The sequence below is a fragment of the Hoplias malabaricus genome, chromosome 1 (genome assembly GCF_029633855.1).
Source record: "Hoplias malabaricus isolate fHopMal1 chromosome 1, fHopMal1.hap1, whole genome shotgun sequence".
NCBI lineage: Eukaryota > Metazoa > Chordata > Actinopteri > Characiformes > Erythrinidae > Hoplias > Hoplias malabaricus.
Window position 1 is genome coordinate 1,421,471 of NC_089800.1, and position 18,821 is coordinate 1,440,291.

An 18,821-nucleotide genomic window follows, 5' to 3' on the forward strand; every position below is an offset into this window, starting at 1 on the left:
GCACCTGTAAACCCTTTTCGACTGTAGTCAAACAGATAAAACATTTTTGTTGTCAGACATTTATTAAGCCAACTGCCAGCAGGACGGTCAATGCCTGTCAGTAGTCTTTTTGAACAATGGCAAAGCAGAATCTGTCCGTTCATCCATTGTTTGTAACCTTTATCCAGTTCAGGGTCGCTTTGGGTCCGGAGCCTACCCGGAATCATTGGGCGAAAGACAGGAACATTATGTCAAATTTATTGATTCAGCCTACAGCCCTGAGCGGCCTAATGACTACATTTCCCATGATGCACTTTTGACTCCACGTCCGACGTCACGATCGAAACATCGGTGGTTTCCTATGGACATGACACAGTGGTTTAGATTAGAACAAAACACAGAATTTCCGATTAAAACTTCATTTTATTGTGTGTGAACGGTATTCATCCCTTCAGCCGGGACATATCGGCCAAATGGAGGCAGTGCCGCGAATGCCGATGATTTGGCTGGATCTTAAGGAGGCTGGAGAGTTCGAGTTTAGCGCGGCGGTGAAACAGGTCAGCTGCCGAGAAAGAGGCTCCAAACCCTCGGAGAAAAACATCAGCACTCCGCTGAGTACACCCACGTTGTCTATGGGTTTCCTGCTTTAACTGACAGCTTTATTATTAATGTTCAAGTCCGTTCTAACTCTAAAACTAAACAGCTTTCCTAACGCTCGCAAAAAGAGAGCTGAAGTTAGCTTCTATCCGAATTTTCCGTTCCACCTTAAACGGTAAATAACTCGCGGACTGACGCCCCGTGCGCCTTCTTAGAGCTGCTGCAGCATTTAAGGTGGAACGGAAAATTCGTGGGAGAGGCTAACTTCAAGCTTGTTAGATAATGCGATTATATTTGTGTTTTTTTGTGAAGTCAAGCGACGGGTTTATTTTAAATGTTTTACCCCCGTAAGTAACTAGTATGGGAAATTAAAGCCATATAAAACCCGCAACTGAGTAGAACTAGCAAGATTATTAGCAGTAGTGTTACTTAAAGAGCAGGTATCACCCCACCAAGGGTCGATGTTTTCTTTAGGGGTGTAACGATACATATGATGATGTTATAATACGATTTTTAAACTCTGATGATACGTTTAATTCAGTTGAGTCTATGTGTTGAAAAGTCATGATTGTAGAGCGCTGTAATTCAAAACAGATTCAATTCAAGTTCTTCAGCAGGACACACTTTTACTTGTGATACGCGAAAGGGCTAAAGAAATAAAGCGTTGTCATTCGAAGGTGGGTGTGTCCACCTATAGAGCCACGCCCACTCTAATATCCCTGATACCTAAACTTAAAGCAACACTAGGTAAGAGCTGGTATTTTTGCTCCTGGGCTCCTCCTACAGTGTGTAATTCACATTTTCAGCACTGTCCTGAAATCAGAAGGGAGCAAGGGGGTGGCTTCCAACACTCCTTGAAGTGCAGTTTCTGCAGTGCTGAGCCCGGAGTAGCAAAGACAGAGGCTCTATTCGCCTATTACAGCTCAGTGGAGAAACACAATGATAAGGTTAAAAGCTAAAGCTGTACGGAGTGCTACACTTCCTCTTTGTCGCTTGTTTTTATAAAGTCTTACTGCACCCGTTAACGCAACACCGAAACCTTTTAGCTAACACACATGGGAACATGATGCGTGTGTCTCAACACAGAGATGTATATGGAGCTTTGCTGAAGTTTGGGCTTGATATCTGACTGTCACCTCGCCGTACCTTCTTCCTTTTCCTTGTACAGTTCATCCTGAAAAACTACGGGGAGGATCCAGACAATTACAATGAGCAGCTGAAGAAACTGGAGCAGCTGCGACAGGTGAGCGTTTGAATGACGTCATAAATGTTACACAAGTCTGAACAGTCATAAAACCGCATGAACAGTGTTTAGACACTGATTGCTTTAGGAATTGCACTGTAAATTATGTGCTGGTCTTTTCAGGGCAGGGGACCTGTAGGAATTTGGGGAAATGATGTGGATAATTTGTCCAGAATCACACTATATCACTCAGAAATGATGGAGTGAAAGATGCAATATAAGATGTGTGTAAATATGGAGTTAATTAGGGCAGAATATTGGCTCCATCACATTAACGAGGGCAGAATTCCACCTATAAACCATATCCCAGCTTTGAGTTCTGACCTGTGTTCTCCTTCTCAGAGCGCTGTGAATGTGACGAGGGACTTTGAGGGCTGCAGCACGCTGCGTAAATACTTCGGACAGCTGCATTACCTTCAGAGCCGTGTACCATTGGGTACCGGACAGGAAGCTGCTGTGCCTATATCCTGGTCAGGATTCATGACTTGTATATTTTAATAGGGATGCATTGATATGGAAAATAGAGGCTGGTGTTGAGATGTGTTTCTAAATGAATATATTTGAATTCCCATTTCAAATCAATTAAATATTGCCTAAAATATAGTTTCTGTTTCTTTTCTGAGTTTATCACATTGATGTTCTGCACAGGTTGTGTTTTGTTTTCCTTCTGTATTTCCACAGATAAACATGGGTAATATAAATGAGTGTACATGTTAAAGACTACATTACCCACAAGGCATTTGACTCCAGGCCCAACTTGATGCTTTCCTACTGACGTGACACACTCATTTAGATCAGCAAACGTAGTATAATCAGATCACATTCCTCTGTGTTTGTGTGGACAGGACAGAAATATTTTCTGGGAAGACTGTCACTCATGATGACATTAGCTACGAGCAGGCGTGTATCCTCTATAACCTCGGTGAGTAAGAGCTGAACACAGACAGCTTTGTGTTGATTTGCTGATTTGCATCATCATCAGGATGAGGGATTGCTGCAGTTTTCCTGCAGGAGAGTTTTATTGGAGAGAGGATAAGTCTTTTCCTGATTCCTGTTCTGTGTTGTTCTTCCTCAGGAGCACTTCATTCGATGCTGGGGGCCATGGATAACAGAGTGTCTGAGGAGGTAAGTGTTGCAGATCAGGGCTGAACTCTGGCCAGTGTGGCAGCTGAGAGTTAAATTCTGTTTTCTTTAAACTCAGATTAGGCTTGGGTGGGGGTGTGGTCCTGATGTCACTGCTTATAGCCGTTAGGTTGCTTCTGATTGGTCTGACTCACTTACAGGCCGTTCACAAGCTGTATCAGTATCTGATACTGATAATTTGTTGATAAACTGGAAGGTTTTATGATCTGTCTGATAGTGTTTATGCAGGTATCAGCGGTGTGAGTTCATCCACATTTTCAGTTCAGAAAAGATGTTAAACTGAAGTTCAGCTGGTTTTATGGTTACTTCTTGAATTTCTTCTTTCTGTCTTTTCTCTCTCTTTCTCTCCCTCCTTTCTCTCTCTGCAGGGGATGAAAGTGTCATGTACACATTTCCAGTGCTCTGCCGGAGCCTTCTCATATCTTCGTGACAACTTCAGCCACAACTTCAGCGTTGACATGAGTCACCAGATCCTTAATCTCAACATTAATCTAATGCTGGTACAGATCTTTAATCTCAACATTAATCTCAACATTAATCTAATGCTGGTACAGATCCTTAATCTCAACATTAATCTAATGCTGGTGCAGATCTTTAATCTCAACATTAATCTCAACATTAATCTAATGCTGGTACAGATCCTTAATCTCAACATTAATCTCAACATTAATCTAATGCTGGTACAGATCTTTAATCTCAACATTAATCTCAACATTAATCTAATGCTGGTACAGATCTTTAATCTCAACATTAATCTAATGCTGGTGCAGATCTTTAATCTCAACATTAATCTCAACATTAATCTAATGCTGGTACAGATCCTTAATCTCAACATTAATCTAATGCTGGTGCAGATCTTTAATCTCAACATTAATCTCAACATTAATCTAATGCTGGTACAGATCTTTAATCTCAACATTAATCTCAACATTAATCTAATGCTGGTACAGATCCTTAATCTCAACATTAATCTAATGCTGGTACAGATCTTTAATCTCAACATTAATCTCAACATTAATCTAATGCTGGTACAGATCTTTAATCTCAACATTAATCTCAACATTAATCTAATGCTGGTGCAGATCTTTAATCTCAACATTAATCTCAACATTAATCTAATGCTGGTACAGATCTTTAATCTCAACATTAATCTAATGCTGGTACAGATCTTTAATCTCAACATTAATCTAATGCTGGTGCAGATCTTTAATCTCAACATTAATCTCAACATTAATCTAATGCTGGTACAGATCCTTAATCTCAACATTAATCTAATGCTGGTGCAGATCTTTAATCTCAACATTAATCTCAACATTAATCTAATGCTGGTACAGATCTTTAATCTCAACATTAATCTCAACATTAATCTAATGCTGGTACAGATCCTTAATCTCAACATTAATCTAATGCTGGTACAGATCCTTAATCTCAACATTAATCTAATGCTGGTACAGATTCTTAATCTCAACATTAATCCAATGCTGGTACAGATTCTTAATCTCAACATTAATCTAATGCTGGTACAGATCTTAAATCTCAACATTAATCTAATGCTGGTACAGATCCTTAATCTCAACATTAATCTAATGCTGGTACAGATTCTTAATCTCAACATTAATCTAATGCTGGTACAGATTCTTAATCTCAACATTAATCCAATGCTGGTACAGATCCTTAATCTCAACATTAATCTAATGCTGGTACAGATTCTTAATCTCAACATTAATCTAATGCTGGTACAGATCCTTAATCTCAACATTTATCTAATGCTGGTACAGATCCTTAATCTCAACATTAATCTAATGCTGGTACAGATTCTTAATCTCAACATTAATCTAATGCTGGTACAGATTCTTAATCCCAACATTAATCTAATGCTGGTACAGATTCTTAATCTGAACATTAATCTAATGCTGGTACAGATCCTATAATCTCAACATTAATCCAATGCTGGTACAGATTCTTAATCTCAACATTAATCTAATGCTGGTACAGATTCTTAATCCCAACATTAATCTAATGCTGGTACAGATTCTTAATCTGAACATTAATCCAATGCTGGTACAGATCCTATAATCTCAACATTAATCCAATGCTGGTACAGATTCTTAATCTTAACATTAATTCAATGCTGGTACAGATTCTTAATCTTAACATTAATTCAATGCTGGTACAGATTTTTAATCCAATGTTGGCACAGATCCTTAATCTCAACATTAATCCAATGTTGGCACAGATCCTTAATCTCAACATTAATCCAACCTTGGCACAGATCCTTAATCTCAACATTAATCCAACCTTGGTACAGATCCTTAATCTTAACATTAATCCAACCTTGGTACAGATCCTTAATCTCAACATTAATCTAACGTAGGCACAGATCCTTAATCTTAACATTAATCCAACCTTGGTACAGATCCTTAATCTCAACATTTATCCAACGTTGGCAAAGATCCTTAATCTCAACATTAATCTAATGCTGGTACAGATTTTTAATCTCAACATTAATCCAACCTTGGTACAGATCTTTAATCTCAACATAAATCTAATTCTGGTACAGATTCTTAATCTCAGCATAAATCCAACGTTGGTACAGATCATTAATCTCAACATTAATCCAACCTTGATACAGATCCTTAATCTCAACATTTATCCAACGTTGGCAAAGATCCTTAATCTCAACATTAATCTAATGCTGGTACAGATTTTTAATCTCAACATTAATCCAACCTTGGTACAGATCTTTAATCTCAACATTAATCCAACCTTGATACAGATCCTTAATCTCAACATTTATCCAACGTTGGCAAAGATCCTTAATCTCAACATTAATCTAATGCTGGTACAGATCTTTAATCTCAACATTAATCCAACCTTGGTACAGATCTTTAATCTCAACATAAATCTAATTCTGCTACAGATTCTTAATCTCAGCATAAATCCAACGTTGGTACAGATCCTTAATCTCAGCATAAATCCAATGTTGGTACAGATTTTTAATCTTAATATTAATCCAACCTTGGCACAGATCCTTAATCTCAACATTAATCCAATGTTGGTACAGATCCTTAATCTCAACATTAATCCAACGTTGGCACAGATCCTTAATCTTAACATTAATCTAATGCTGGTACAGATCCTTAATCTTAACATTAATCTAATGCTGGTACAGATCCTTAATCTCAACATTAATCTAATGCTGGTACAGATCCTTAATCTTAACATTAATCTAATGCTGGTACAGATCCTTAATCTCAACATTAATCTAATGCTGGTACAGATTCTTAATCTCAACAATAATCTAATGCTGGTACAGATTCTTAATCTCAACATTAATCTAATGCTGGTACAGATCCTTAATCTCAACATTTATCCAACGTTGGCACAGATTCTTAATATCAACAATAATCTAATGTTTTTATAAATTCTTAATCTCATCATAAATCCAACGTTGGCACAGATCCTTAATCTCTGTGTTTTTAGGGCCAGGCTCAGGAGTGTCTGCTGGAGAAATCAATGCTGGACAACAGAAAGAGTTTCCTTGTTGCGAGGATAAGCGCTCAGGTGAACTGATCCAGAATTATAAATCTGGATTTCCAGTCTCTGAATTGTTGTGTTATTAGATCTTTATTGATATTGATTGGTTAAATTCTATCATTGTAATGTCGACTTTTAATTGTTAGTTTTTGTTTATCCGTTATGTTTACTGTGTGTATAATAACTAAATAAGCTCAGATGTGTGTCCTCTGTGTTCCGCAGGTTGTGGATTATTATAAAGAAGCGTGTCGAGCCCTGGAGAACTCAGACACTGCCTCAATGCTCGGAAAGATCCAGAAAGACTGGAAGAAACTTGTGCAGATGAAGATTTACTATTTTGCTGCTATTGCTCATGTGAGTTTCTTTCTGGAGTGATTAGAGACTGTGGGTCGTGTTAAATGTAGAGAAAACTGAATTTAAAAAATAAAACTGAGAAATATAAATCAAGTGTAGATTTTTAGAAGTGTAAAATACATCTGGGATTTCCCTTCTCTTTGATCATTTAGAAGAAAATATACAAGACTTCAGAACTAAAGAGAGAACATATTTCTTTCCGATGTATTTCACATTGTATGACTATAACTTCTTCACTGAGAAGAAACAGCTTTGTTTGTGATGGTGCGTCCTGTCTCTCTCCACAGCTGCACATGGGGAAACAAGCCGAGGAACAGCAGAAGTACGGAGAGAGGGTAAATGCCTTCCTCGAGTCCCTGACTTTTTATTCTTTCCCTTAAGAAATTGGGCCTATTTACACCTAGCTTCAACATGTTTTGTATCCAGAATTCTATCTCGACATTTAAAACCTAGGACTAGTTTTCCGTGTAGTTCTTGTCCTAATCTAATCTGAGTCTGGGGAAGCAGCTCTGTTCTGTTTTCTGAACCTGATGGAAGTCTTCCATTGAAAATCCTTTTCAAATTTAGGGTTAATCTAGCTCAGGGGAACCAACCACTGGAAATGGTATGTGGTTAATAAGTGCTAGTTTGACATTGAGAAAGGTAAAGAACAGCACTTCAATCCTTTACCTTTTAAATATTAAGTGCCTGAGGCTTAATTCTTTGTTAAAGTCATCTCCTGCTCACTTTTATTGTAAACCTTTTCTAATTCTGTCTTGGCACAGCTGGCCTATCTTCAGAGCTCAATAGACAAACTGAATGAAGCTATAAAGTTGGCTAAGGGTCAGCCCGACAGTGTACAAGAAGCTCTGCGTTTCACTATGGATGTTATTGGAGGAAAGTATGTACAATCTTCATAACCTAGTCTCTCTTTATGCTGTCAAACTCTTCACAAACGCTATTTAGAAAAACGTGGGCTGCTTTTTTTCTTTTTCAGATTTAACTCTGCTAAGAAAGACAATGACTTCATTTACCACGAGACTGTACCATCTCTAGAGACACTGCCCTCGGTCAAAGGTAGTTTAAGTTCATTTTTAGACAAAACTCAGACCTTTTGGTGGTTTTGTTTGTGGTGCACTAATGTTCCTCTTGTATTTTGATGAAGGTGCTCCGCTGGTCAAAGCTTTACCTGTAAACCCAACTGACCCCAGCGTGACTGGACCGGACATTTTCTCTAAACTGGTGCCTATGGCTGCTCACGAGGCCTCATCTCTCTACAGGTCCCCGTTGTTATTATTAAACTCTGACACATGAAATATTTGTGGAGACTGTTATTCCTGTCAGACGTTTCACCCCTAAAATAAGTCCTTTACGTCTGCAGTGAGGAAAAGGCCAAGCTGCTGAGGGACGTCATGGCAAAAATAGAGAGCAAGAATGAGACGTTGGAGTGAGTACCAAACATCCAAGAGTTGCTTTGGGTCTGTAATCATACGACTAATCATAATCTCACCTGTTTTGTTCCCTTAGACAGTTCATGGACTCTTTAAATCTGGACCCAAACTCCGTGGACAACATGGAGATGTACAACAACATTCCCTCAGTGCTGATGGAGAAGTGTGCGGCTCTCAGCGTGAGGCCGGACACCGTCAAGAGTCTAATACAGTCTATGCAGGGTGAATGCTAATGGACGTGTCTTATTCACTCACCGTCAAAAAATAGTTGCACCCAGAAGGAATCAACCGCATGGAGGTTTGACGGCGTGAGAAGTGCGAGTGATTCAGGTTTCACACTCGACTGTGTGTGACATGAGCAGGGCTGGGCCTTATCTCTGAATCTAAATGAGGCTAAGTTTGCCTCTGAGACGAGTTCAAAAGCAGTTTGAACAGTTGAGAGAGTTGTAGAGGGGTTTTATCGTAAGGCTCTGGGATGTGGGATGGTCTTATTGAGGTATTGCATGCTCTATATGTGATGTGGATGTTACCATAGCGCACTTGGCGCTGAGTTGTCAGGTGTGAGCCAAGATGAAAGGTTTGTTGTCATGTGTTAAACATCCAGAAGGCCTGGTACCATAGTGTTTTATTACAGCCGGATGTTACAGACCTGTCCCCAGTTGACAATGTGTGCTTCTTTCTGAATAAGATTGCTATCCAACACTTCCTTCTGGGTGCATCTATTTTATTGCCAATGAGTGTATGTATATTTAGGTCAAAAACAATATCTCTCTTTAATTAATATACCGTATAAGTTCATATTCCTAAAGGAGAAACGAATAAACATTTATTCATTAATTTATTAAAGCAAAATTAGTGTTAAAAAACAGATTTAGCGTTAGGTACTTGCAGTCCTCTCACAGATTAGCAATTATAACCCCAAGCCCCATCTTTGTGTGAAGTGTGAAGCAACCACACAGTTAACATTAAATAAAGGTCACTGTGCTTTGGTTGTGGCATCATGTCAATTCAGTATTTATTTATTTCTCTACGCTCTCTCCTCAGTTCTCTCTGGTGTGTTTACGGATGTGGAAGCCTCTCTGAAAGAGATCCGCTCAGTCCTGGACGAGGACGAGGCCGAAGATAAGAGGATGGAGGAGGCGGTGGGAAAGCAGGCTGTTCCAGCTCAGCCTTCTGCTCTCGCCGAGCTTCGCAGAGACCTGGAGAAATATATGGAGGCTCACGAGAAAGCCAGCTTCACCAACACTGAGCTTCACAGAGCCATGAATCTGCACATAAGCAATCTGAGACTCCTGGGAGGACCTCTGGACACTCTAAGAGAGGCTCTGCCCAGGCCGCAACTCACTGAAGGTGGGGGGTTTGTAGTTCTACCCAAAAAATGACAATAAATAAAAGATAGCAGGGAAAAGTGGTTGTAGTATTACCCATTAGTCTATTTAGATCGCTACTACAGTACTACTAAATTATAATAAGTGTATTTACTAGCTATCGTATAAAATGTCGTAACATCTATAAGAATAACCAACCAAGCATTGATGGGGTTAATTCTGGCATTGACACCTGCCTTCTTACGAGATGTGGGAATCTGTTAACTAACTTAACGTTGCATTTAGTGTTCTCCTCCAAGTGTGTTTAACTCCAGTGAAGTTTTATTATCAGTTCACAGAGTGCAGTGTGTAGTAAACGATGGGTGGAAACATATATGTATTTCAGTCAGAACAAGTATGAATCTCAACATTTCCAGATGAAGTTGCAGGACTCCAGTGCATGAAAAGGATTCTGGGTAAAGTTCAGGAGATGAAGGACCAGCGCAGCTCCCTGGAGAAGCAGCTGAGGGACCTCATCCAGCAGGACGACATCACTTCTGTTCTGGTTACCACCGAGAGGACGGATATGAAGGTACTAAAATTGCAGATGTTTTTTTGGCAGGTGTTAAAATGTGGTTATTTGTTTAATATTAATCATTGCTTCTTCCTTCACAGAGGTTATTTGAGGAACAGCTGAAGAAGTACGAACAAGTGAAGGTGTACATTGATCAGAATTTAGCTGCACAGGAAAACATCCTGAAGGCTCTGACCGAGGCAAACGTACAGTATGCCACAGTGCGCCGGGGCCTGGTGGAGACAGAACACAAGTAAGACTTAGGTTTGAAGATAATATCGTGTACTCTCTCATTTTTATATCATTTGACTCTTATTTCTGGCTTTTTCCAGATGGAACAGCACGGTCCAGATGCTCGTGGCCTCGTACGAGGCCTATGAAGACTTGATGAAAAAGTCTCAGGAAGGAAAAGAGTTTTATGAAGACTTGGAAGGCAAGGCTTCTCGTCTCTTGGAGAGAGTTAAAGCAGTCTGTAAGGCCAGAGAAGAGGAGAGACAGACCGTATTAGACAAGTAAGAATCTATTTAATCTAAAGCTAAAACTCTTTGCTGCAGTGAGTCTAATTTACAGTACTGTTGTGAGATCAAGTCTTACACACACACAACACACACTCTCTCTCATTCACACTCTCTCACACACACACACACCCAGTGATATTTACATTGGTCGTGATTGGCTCTCAGGGCTTCAGCTGATGTTGAGCCGGGGGAACGTGTGTAATCAAATACAATAATGTTGACTACATGATAAAATGTATATATCGCTCATAATACACACTGGACTGTGTTATTACAACGGTTTGGTGGTTCTCTAGCCGTTATTAGCACAGCAACCGACAAAAAAACATTTATTACCAGAATCGATGTCCTATGCTAAAAATGAGCTAATCCGGCTAAAGTTAGCAGCTGCAAACTCAGGCTCACTGCTCAGTGACTCTCACAAACTGATTATAACACTTTCGTCAACAAAACTATCACTAGCGCCCCAGCATGTGAAGGAAGTTACAATGCAAGTTACTTACTGCTCCACCTTGTGTCCTCAGGTCTGTTCCAGCTCAATGTACTGTGTAAATTCAGTCTAGTATTAACTCTTGTACGGCCGCTCATTCTCTCTCTCTCCTCCTTGCTCTCTCCACCATATAATGTCCATAAGTAGCTTTGTCCAGTAACCAGCAGAGGACCCGGCGTATTCTCCCTGTTACAGCTCTGTGGAACATCACAATCATTTAGAAATTTTAATTTGTAATTTTAAGGTAGAAATACTACATAGTTTTCATTTAAGACAGTGGTTTCTGCAGTTTCTGCAGTGCCCCCAGTTTTGTAGTTGAGAATATTTTTGAGCTGCCCATGCTGAGACACACACGTCTTTTGCTTCTAGACACACTGGAATTTATTTGAAACATTTTAATTCATAAAAATCTGCAACTTTTCACTGAACAAAACAAAACAAAGCGAGAAATCACATTCACACAGAAATTAGACGTGTATTGTGCATGTCATACTTTGGCGTGCTGTGCCGGGGTGTGCTACCCACTTTGGGAACCACTGAGAAAAGATAAGGTAGGCCTTAAATTAATTGAGTGACTCAGATTAAATGCATTGGATATATGAAAAACACGTAGAAAATAGGACAAATTATACATAATAAGACAAGAAAATTAAAAGGATATAGTTACATCGCTCAAATCCTGTAGAATTTTTGTGCATTGTATTGCACCAAGTATTGTCCATGGAGGGCAAAGGACAGTTGCTAGCAATGTTTAATGTAATGTCTCTTTATTAATATCTTACAACAGAGAACTTCATAAAAAGGCTCCTCAAAGGCCCACGGCCCCAAAGCCTGCTCCGAAGAAACTTCCAGATATGGACCCTTCCAACCTGGAGGACCCTGAAATAGCCAAACTCAACGCTGCCATATTAGCCTTAGGCGGAGACTTGCCAGAAGAGCTTCGTAGCTTGCCTCCTGAGCTTGCTCTTCCACCAGCTGGTCTTACCATGATGCCTGAGGCTTTCCATCCAGGGGCCACACCGAGCTCCACACTACACTGGCCACGGCAAACTTATGGACAACCTCGATTTCCTCCCAACTTACCCCCTCCTGAACTTCTTGCACGAATCTCCCGTTACACACTTCCCCCAACTCAAGGGTTCAACCACAGTCTGCCGCCAGGACCAATGCCACAGCAGCAGCAGCAGGTTCCACAGATTCCTAACCCCCAGGTCTCCCAGCAGCAACCTTCAGTGCCTGGGTACTGTCCTCCATCCTTGCAGATCCAGACTACTGTACCTGGGGCACCTGCACCCGTTCGGCCATCTACCACAACTGTGGACAGTGTGCAGACTCCCATTCCCAGCTACACTCCAGCACCAGGGCAGCCAGCTATGCCTGCACCCACTTCTGCTGTGTATACACCTTCCCATCCAGTTGCACCTCAGCCTCACTATTTGCAGCAGCCTGGCGTTCCTATAAATCAAACCGCACAGTCACAGGCTCAACCGTTTTCCCAAGTCCGTGGTCAGAGCCAGCCACAGCCATATTACCAACCTGTGCCACCACAGCAACAACAGATTCCAGGGCCTCAGACACAGTATTCGCATTCCATCCCTCCGGCCAGACCAACAAACCATCAGCAGCATCCATTCAGTATACCAACTCCTCTGCAACAGCCTCAGCCTCAGCAGGCGTACCCAGCTGCTTCCTTTGTCCAAGGAACCCAGCCTGTTAATGCCCATGTTAATACCATTGCTCAGACCCAGCTGCCCCATCCTAACGTGCACCCACAAATGCCCCCATCCTCCCAGCCAATGCCGCATTTAGCGCATGTGAAAACACAAATCCCTCCTTCCCAACCCTACATGCCCCCTGGCAATCAGCAAGCACATCCTATTCCAGCACAGGTGCCCCTTTCCTCGCAGCAGGTACCCCATGCAGCCCACATGCACATGCCTCCCTCTGAGCCACAGATCCTGCCACCATCCTCGCAAATGTCTCCTCCATCTCGCCTTCCTGTACTGCACCCTTCTCATCCACAAATGCCTGCTGTTTCACAGCCATTGCCACACCCTGCTCATCCGGCACTTCCCACTGTTTCCCAGCAGTTACCGCATCCCTCTCACCAACCAGTGCCGCCTGTTTCCCAGCCGTTACCACATTCCACTCATCCGTCAATACCTGCAGTTTCCCAAACATTACCACATCCCTCTCATCCTCAGATGCACCCTAGTTACCAGCCAGGATTTCCGGCAAACACTCCAAGAGTTCCAGTTCCTGTCCCTGTCCAGCCTGCCTCTCTGTCACCACAGCTGCCAGTACACACCAAGACTCTCCCTCCCCCACACCATCTCCATCCCCAAGCACCTCCTGGACCTCATCCTCCGGTGCCTCAGCACTCTGTCTGCTTGCCCCAGCAACCCCTTCCTCCACACTCCACACCTCTGGGTTATCCTGGTGGAGTCCCTATAGTTACTCACCAGTCTGTCGTTCCTCAGCAGCCCCAAGCTCTTCTTCCACAGCTTCCACCAGGGGCACCAGCGTCATATGGACAACATAGTGGAACCATTCCTTCTGGACCCATGCAGCATCCTGGACCCCAGTCTCTTCCTCAGGGTATGATCCCGCCATCTTCAGTTGCACCAGGAGCACCGCCAACTAACATTCTACCTTCTCCAGCACCATCACCTTCTCCATCGCCAGGCCCTTCCTCATTGGGTATGGTACCTCAGAGACCTTCTCCTGCTCTCACCCCTGTGGCACCAATCCCACAAACTGCCACAACACCCCTGCCCTCCTCTGGCCCCTTGCCCTCATCGGATTCCCTCTTTAAGCGCCAGAACTCCAGTACAGACGATCTTCTGTCTTCAAGTCCTGAAAGCCAGCATGGAGGGAGCAAGGACACGGCTAACGTCCTGTTACCCACCAAGGCCGACCCTCAGGATGAGCAGCATCGGAAGAAAGCTGAGGGAGTGAAACTCATTCAGGGTGACCCTTACCAAGCCCCAGAGAGGGTCTCTCAGCTTTGTGCCGAGCTTGAAAGGTTTCGATCTACTGTCCAGGCTCTAGAGCGTCCCTCGGGAGAGGGAGGTCTGTCTGAACTTGACGCTCGGTGGAAGGAGTTGCAGGATCAGCAGGAGAAGGATTCTCGCCAACTCTCCATTGCCATAGCACGCTGCTACACCATGAAAAACCGGCACCAGGACGTCATGCCTTACGACCGCAATCGCGTTGTTCTGCGCTCAGGCAAAGATGACTACATCAACGCCAGCTTTATTGAGGATCTTTCGCCATACTGCCCTCGTCTTATTGCCACACAGGCTCCACTCACCGGAACTGCAGCTGATTTTTGGCTCATGGTCTACGAGCAGAAAGTGTCACTGATTGTGATGCTCGTGTCAGAGCAAGAACTTGAAAAGGTAAGATCTGTAGACTCCAAAGTGTCATTAATGCAAGCTCACTTCCTTTTGAATGCCACCTTAAATATTTATTTTCTCACAGCAAAAAGTCCTGCGCTATTTTCCATCTGAAAGAGGGCAGCAGGTTGCTCAGGGTCCAATTACGCTCACCTTGACGACACAGAAGAACACACCCACCCATGTGGAGCGCATGATCGGACTCCAGTATAGAGACCAGAGTCTGAAGAGGACAGTCATCCATCTGCAGTACACTTCGTGGCCTGAATTGTGAGGAATCCAACAGAGCAAGCAAATTTTAAAATTGTCTTTTCTTATTACCCTTTACTTTGTTAGAATTTAACACAAGGATTCACACTTCTTCCAAACAGGGGTCTGCCGGAAAGTAAAAGTAACCTCATTCGCTTCATTCAAGAAGTTCACGGACATTATCTTCTTCAGCGTCCGTTGCACATGCCGGTGGTAGTGCATTGCAGGTGTGCTATTCTCACTCTCAGTTTTTTTTTAAATCTCAATAATCATCACGTGTCAGGGACAAAATGATTTACCCTTTGTCTTTTTCTCGGTCAGCTCTGGCGTTGGTCGTACAGGCGCCTTCTGCTTGTTATACGCTGCGCTGCAGGAACTGGAAGCTGGCAATGGTATACCTGACCTATCTCAGCTAGTCAGAAAGATGAGGCAACAGAGGAAGAATATGCTACAAGAGAAGGTATGTGCATGCTTAAACACAAGGCATTATATTTTCCAGGTACAAACTAAGCTTGGTATTGGTCTAAAGAAATCCAGAGTCTGAGAAATCATTGATGAATATCCATCTCTTGTGGTTCTGTTATTGTATAATACAGCTCCACCTTAAATTCTGCTATGAGGCGGTTCTGAAACACGCAGAGCAGGTCCTTCAGCGCCGGGGAATCATCACCTCACCCAGTCCAAAGACTACAAACAACGCAGTATTGAAGGTGGGTCACTTCAGATCCTTGAGCAACCCCTGAACTTTGTCAGTTCTTGTTCACGGAGGAGCTTGCTAAGGTTCAGGTGTTTTGGAAATGAGGAAAACGTTTGAAAAAGCAGAGCAGGTACCTTGAAACGATGCTTAAAAAGCTTTGTTGAAATGTGCCTGGCTCAGTTCTGGAGATAAATCTTTCCATATGCTCTTTCATTTGGAATGGGTAAACACTGGTTTAACTGATCTAATGCAGTTATTCCTTGCTCTTCTCCTGGAGTATCTCAACATATTATGGTGTTTTCCACTGTGTGGTACATACTGGACATACAGGTAAATTTGGTCCTGGTCCTGGAATTGGGTTTTTTTTTTTTTTTAGTTTAGTCCCTGTTCTGGACGCTGCATCAAGGAAGGAACAAACTCTACTGATCTGTCTGAACTGATGACGGAGCTGTGTTCAGTCCCTAACAACAACAACAACAACATGCCAATACACCATGAGTAAACACCGCTTAACGTTACCGCCGCCGTTGTTGTGGTTTCCAAAGCCCATTGTTCCCCTTAGAGACAACACCGGATACATTTTTGTGGGAGTGGAAAAAAAACAGACAGAGTGTAGAGTCCAGTAGAGGTGGTACCATACAGTGAAAAAGCAACTCTATATTGTTTATAGGGATACTTTAGAACCCGAACTAAATATATTACTGGTTTGTCCTTCCAGCAGTACCCACGGCAAGAGGCTCAGGATATTGTTCTGGGAGGCGACATGCCCATCAGCTCCATCCAGGCGACCATTGCTAAACTCAGTATCCGACCCCCTAGTGTTGAGTTTGAACAGGAGCCCAGTCAGAACCTGATGCCTCCTCCTTCTGCTGCAGAACCTGAGTCTCCAGCAGTGCCAGCACATCCTGCCCAGGATCCTTCTTCCACTGACATTGCTCCTGCCTCACTGAGTCCTCCTCTCTCCTGTTCCTCTTCTCCGACCAAGGCACAGTCCCCTTCGCCGCCGGTCCGTCACGGCAACGGGTTTGAAGGATCCCCACAGACCTCTCCGGTCTCGAGCCTCCACCTTCCTCCACCTGGAGCAGCAGCTCCTCCGGCTTCATCGTCTCTGGACCTGCTGGCCTCTCTGACACCCGAAGCCTTCACGCTTGACAACACTTACCGCGGGAAGCAGCGCATCAGCAAGCAAAGCTTCCTCCAGCCGCAGGAAGGGCAGGGTCTGCAAGGTCTTCCACAGGGGGACGACCCTCTCAGCGCATTGGACCCTCTCTGGACACTCAACAAGTCTTAATCCATGACAAACACTTCCCCAACCTTGGTCCTTTCAGGCACTCTCTCTCTGCCTTGTCCCAAAGTCCACACTCGGAGTTTGTGAGTTTTGCTTAAGGCCACATTGTCACTTATTAATGTCAACAACAGTCTGTGCTACAGGAGTGTTGCCAAAATCTTTGCAATGTTAATAGTTTTAAAACGGTGAAGTAGAATGGCTACAGCTGTGGGATCCAGATTCACTCAATGTGGGCTTCGGGAAATGGTGTGTTTAGTGTGATCTCAGCTCATTTGAGAAAGGGGACACACTTGGAAACACCAGAAAGTGACACAAATTCACAGTAGTGTGTACCTTGGGACAAGCATTCGTTTTTGAATTCATGGCTTAGTGTCGTACGTTCAGGGCTAATTACCTGGAGGTGGATTAAGCTTAGCTTTCGTCTGAACGGCGTTAGCAGTGTACTGGGTTTAGGCTTGTTCCAGATCTGGGGAATTGGCCGTAAGCAGCTCCACCTGTTGAGTATTTGTTCCTCCTCAATCCTTTGTTGGTTGAATCAGCTGTTGATGCAGGAGCCTGTGCTGTAACCCTCCAAAACCCTTGTAAAACAATTCTGTTTGCGCTAAAATAATTTCCCAAACTAGTACCTGTGCCTCAGGACCACATCACTGTGTGTGTGTCTGTTCCTAGTCTGTACTTTTCCAGCACTGCCCTTCTTGTTCCAGGCTACTTTCTTCACAGTAAATCTCCCTGCATGCTGTCCTCGTCCTCACCTGGAGACTGTCCTGTGGTCCTCTTCGACTGGGCCATCTGCACTAAGTATGTCTGACAAAAAAAAACACATGGGAAAAAGACAGTGAACACTAACTTACTTTTGAGACGAGGGGAAATTGAGCAGAGTGTTGGTCCGTTTCCCAGATGCAGATTACACTGGTCACATTTAATCTTAGTTTTAAAAATGTTGTGAGACTCTTAACAACGTGTAATTTATGGCCGTTTGAATTGAGGTCTTTAATCTGTGTATGAAAAACCAGCCTCGTCTCCCCCTCGTCTGCTTATTTGCTGCTTGCAGCGTGGCTTCGTGACCCGTGAACAACCTACGACTGTCTGCAAATGAAGGGTGTAAGGTCGCAACACAGAGCGGATGCTAACTTTGGCTGAACACCTCTGTAAAACCAGAGAGCAACAGTTAGCATGCGAGCGCTGGACATTACTGCAACAAGGAAAGGTAGGGCGCAGGAAGCGCAGACCTAAGTACGACTTGTACTTGTTTTGCTTAATAACACTTAGCATTTCTGAATCAGTCCAGAGTCCAGTTCATCTTAACGAGTTGATTCTTTCTGTAAATACATCTTCATTAAAATCAAAATCCTTCAAGTATCATGGGCTGGTGTTGCCTTTTAAGGTTTGAGAATGATAGAAGTGACGAAGTTTAAAGGAGGACTAAGATTAGAATGTGTACGTTGATGTTGCGTAATCCTGCAGCGTCCCGATCATCATTTAATTCCTTATGGTTTTCTACAGTGTTTTCTCACAAAAAAAACACTAATATACCAAGCTACTAATCGATGTGAACGTAACACTGTATAGAACCAGAGATACAGCGGGTAATACATATTTAAATATATAATTAATATTAGATACTTGAATTCATTGTGCATTAGCTGCTCTTTTCCCAACTTCAAGACGCATTATCAGAGGGGAGGCTTCCCCTGTTCCCTCTCACTGACAGACACTCATTGACCAAACAAGAGAACTTGGTGGTTCTACAGTTACAAACTGTAGTCCATCTGTTGCTCTGCATACTTTGTTACCCCCCTTTCCCCCTGTTCCTCAGCGCTCAGGACCCCCACAGAGCAGGTGTGATGTGGTGGTGGATCATTCTCAGCGCTGCAGTGACACTGACGTGGTGGTGGTGTGTTAGTGTGTGTTGTGCTGGTGTAGAGTGGATCAGACACAGCAGTCCTGCTGGAGTTTTTAAACCCCTCAGTGTCTGGACCGAGAACAGTCCACCGACCAAAAACATCCAGCCGACAGC

At 43.0% G+C, this 18,821-nt stretch overlaps 1 protein-coding gene across 3 annotated transcripts; it reads left to right on the plus strand.

Moving 5' to 3' along the window:
• Positions 1-318: 318 nt before the first annotated feature.
• Positions 319-18,153, plus strand: ptpn23a (protein tyrosine phosphatase, non-receptor type 23, a). Of its 3 annotated transcripts, none has more exons than XM_066642707.1 (24): positions 319-536; positions 1,745-1,819; positions 2,162-2,289; positions 2,665-2,741; positions 2,895-2,944; positions 3,331-3,462; positions 6,446-6,526; positions 6,722-6,853; positions 7,141-7,188; positions 7,618-7,733; positions 7,830-7,909; positions 7,998-8,112; positions 8,214-8,279; positions 8,360-8,505; positions 9,328-9,633; positions 10,028-10,182; positions 10,266-10,417; positions 10,497-10,676; positions 11,960-14,573; positions 14,656-14,840; positions 14,942-15,046; positions 15,141-15,279; positions 15,416-15,529; positions 16,235-18,153. In XM_066642707.1, exons 1-24 carry the CDS (start codon positions 453-455, stop codon positions 16,805-16,807), a joined length of 5,853 nt encoding a protein of 1,950 aa, XP_066498804.1. In that variant the 5' UTR covers positions 319-452; the 3' UTR covers positions 16,808-18,153. The 3 variants fall into 3 exon arrangements, with proteins under 3 accessions (XP_066498804.1, XP_066498812.1, XP_066498821.1); XM_066642715.1 differs by having other exon boundaries at positions 16,238-18,153; XM_066642724.1 differs by lacking the exons at positions 319-536; positions 1,745-1,819; positions 2,162-2,289; ... (1 more) ...; positions 2,895-2,944; positions 3,331-3,462 and adding an exon at positions 6,294-6,308.
• Positions 18,154-18,821: the final 668 nt, after the last annotated feature.

Coding starts and splice junctions, on each gene's coding strand:
- ptpn23a (XM_066642707.1), top strand. CDS start 453: ATGGAGGCAGTGCCGCGAATGCCGATGATTTGGCTGGATCTTAAGGAG. Junction 6,854..7,140: donor ATTTTGCTGCTATTGCTCAT/GTGAGTTTCTTT, acceptor CTCTCTCCACAG/CTGCACATGGGGAAACAAGC. Junction 7,910..7,997: donor GACACTGCCCTCGGTCAAAG/GTAGTTTAAGTT, acceptor ATTTTGATGAAG/GTGCTCCGCTGGTCAAAGCT.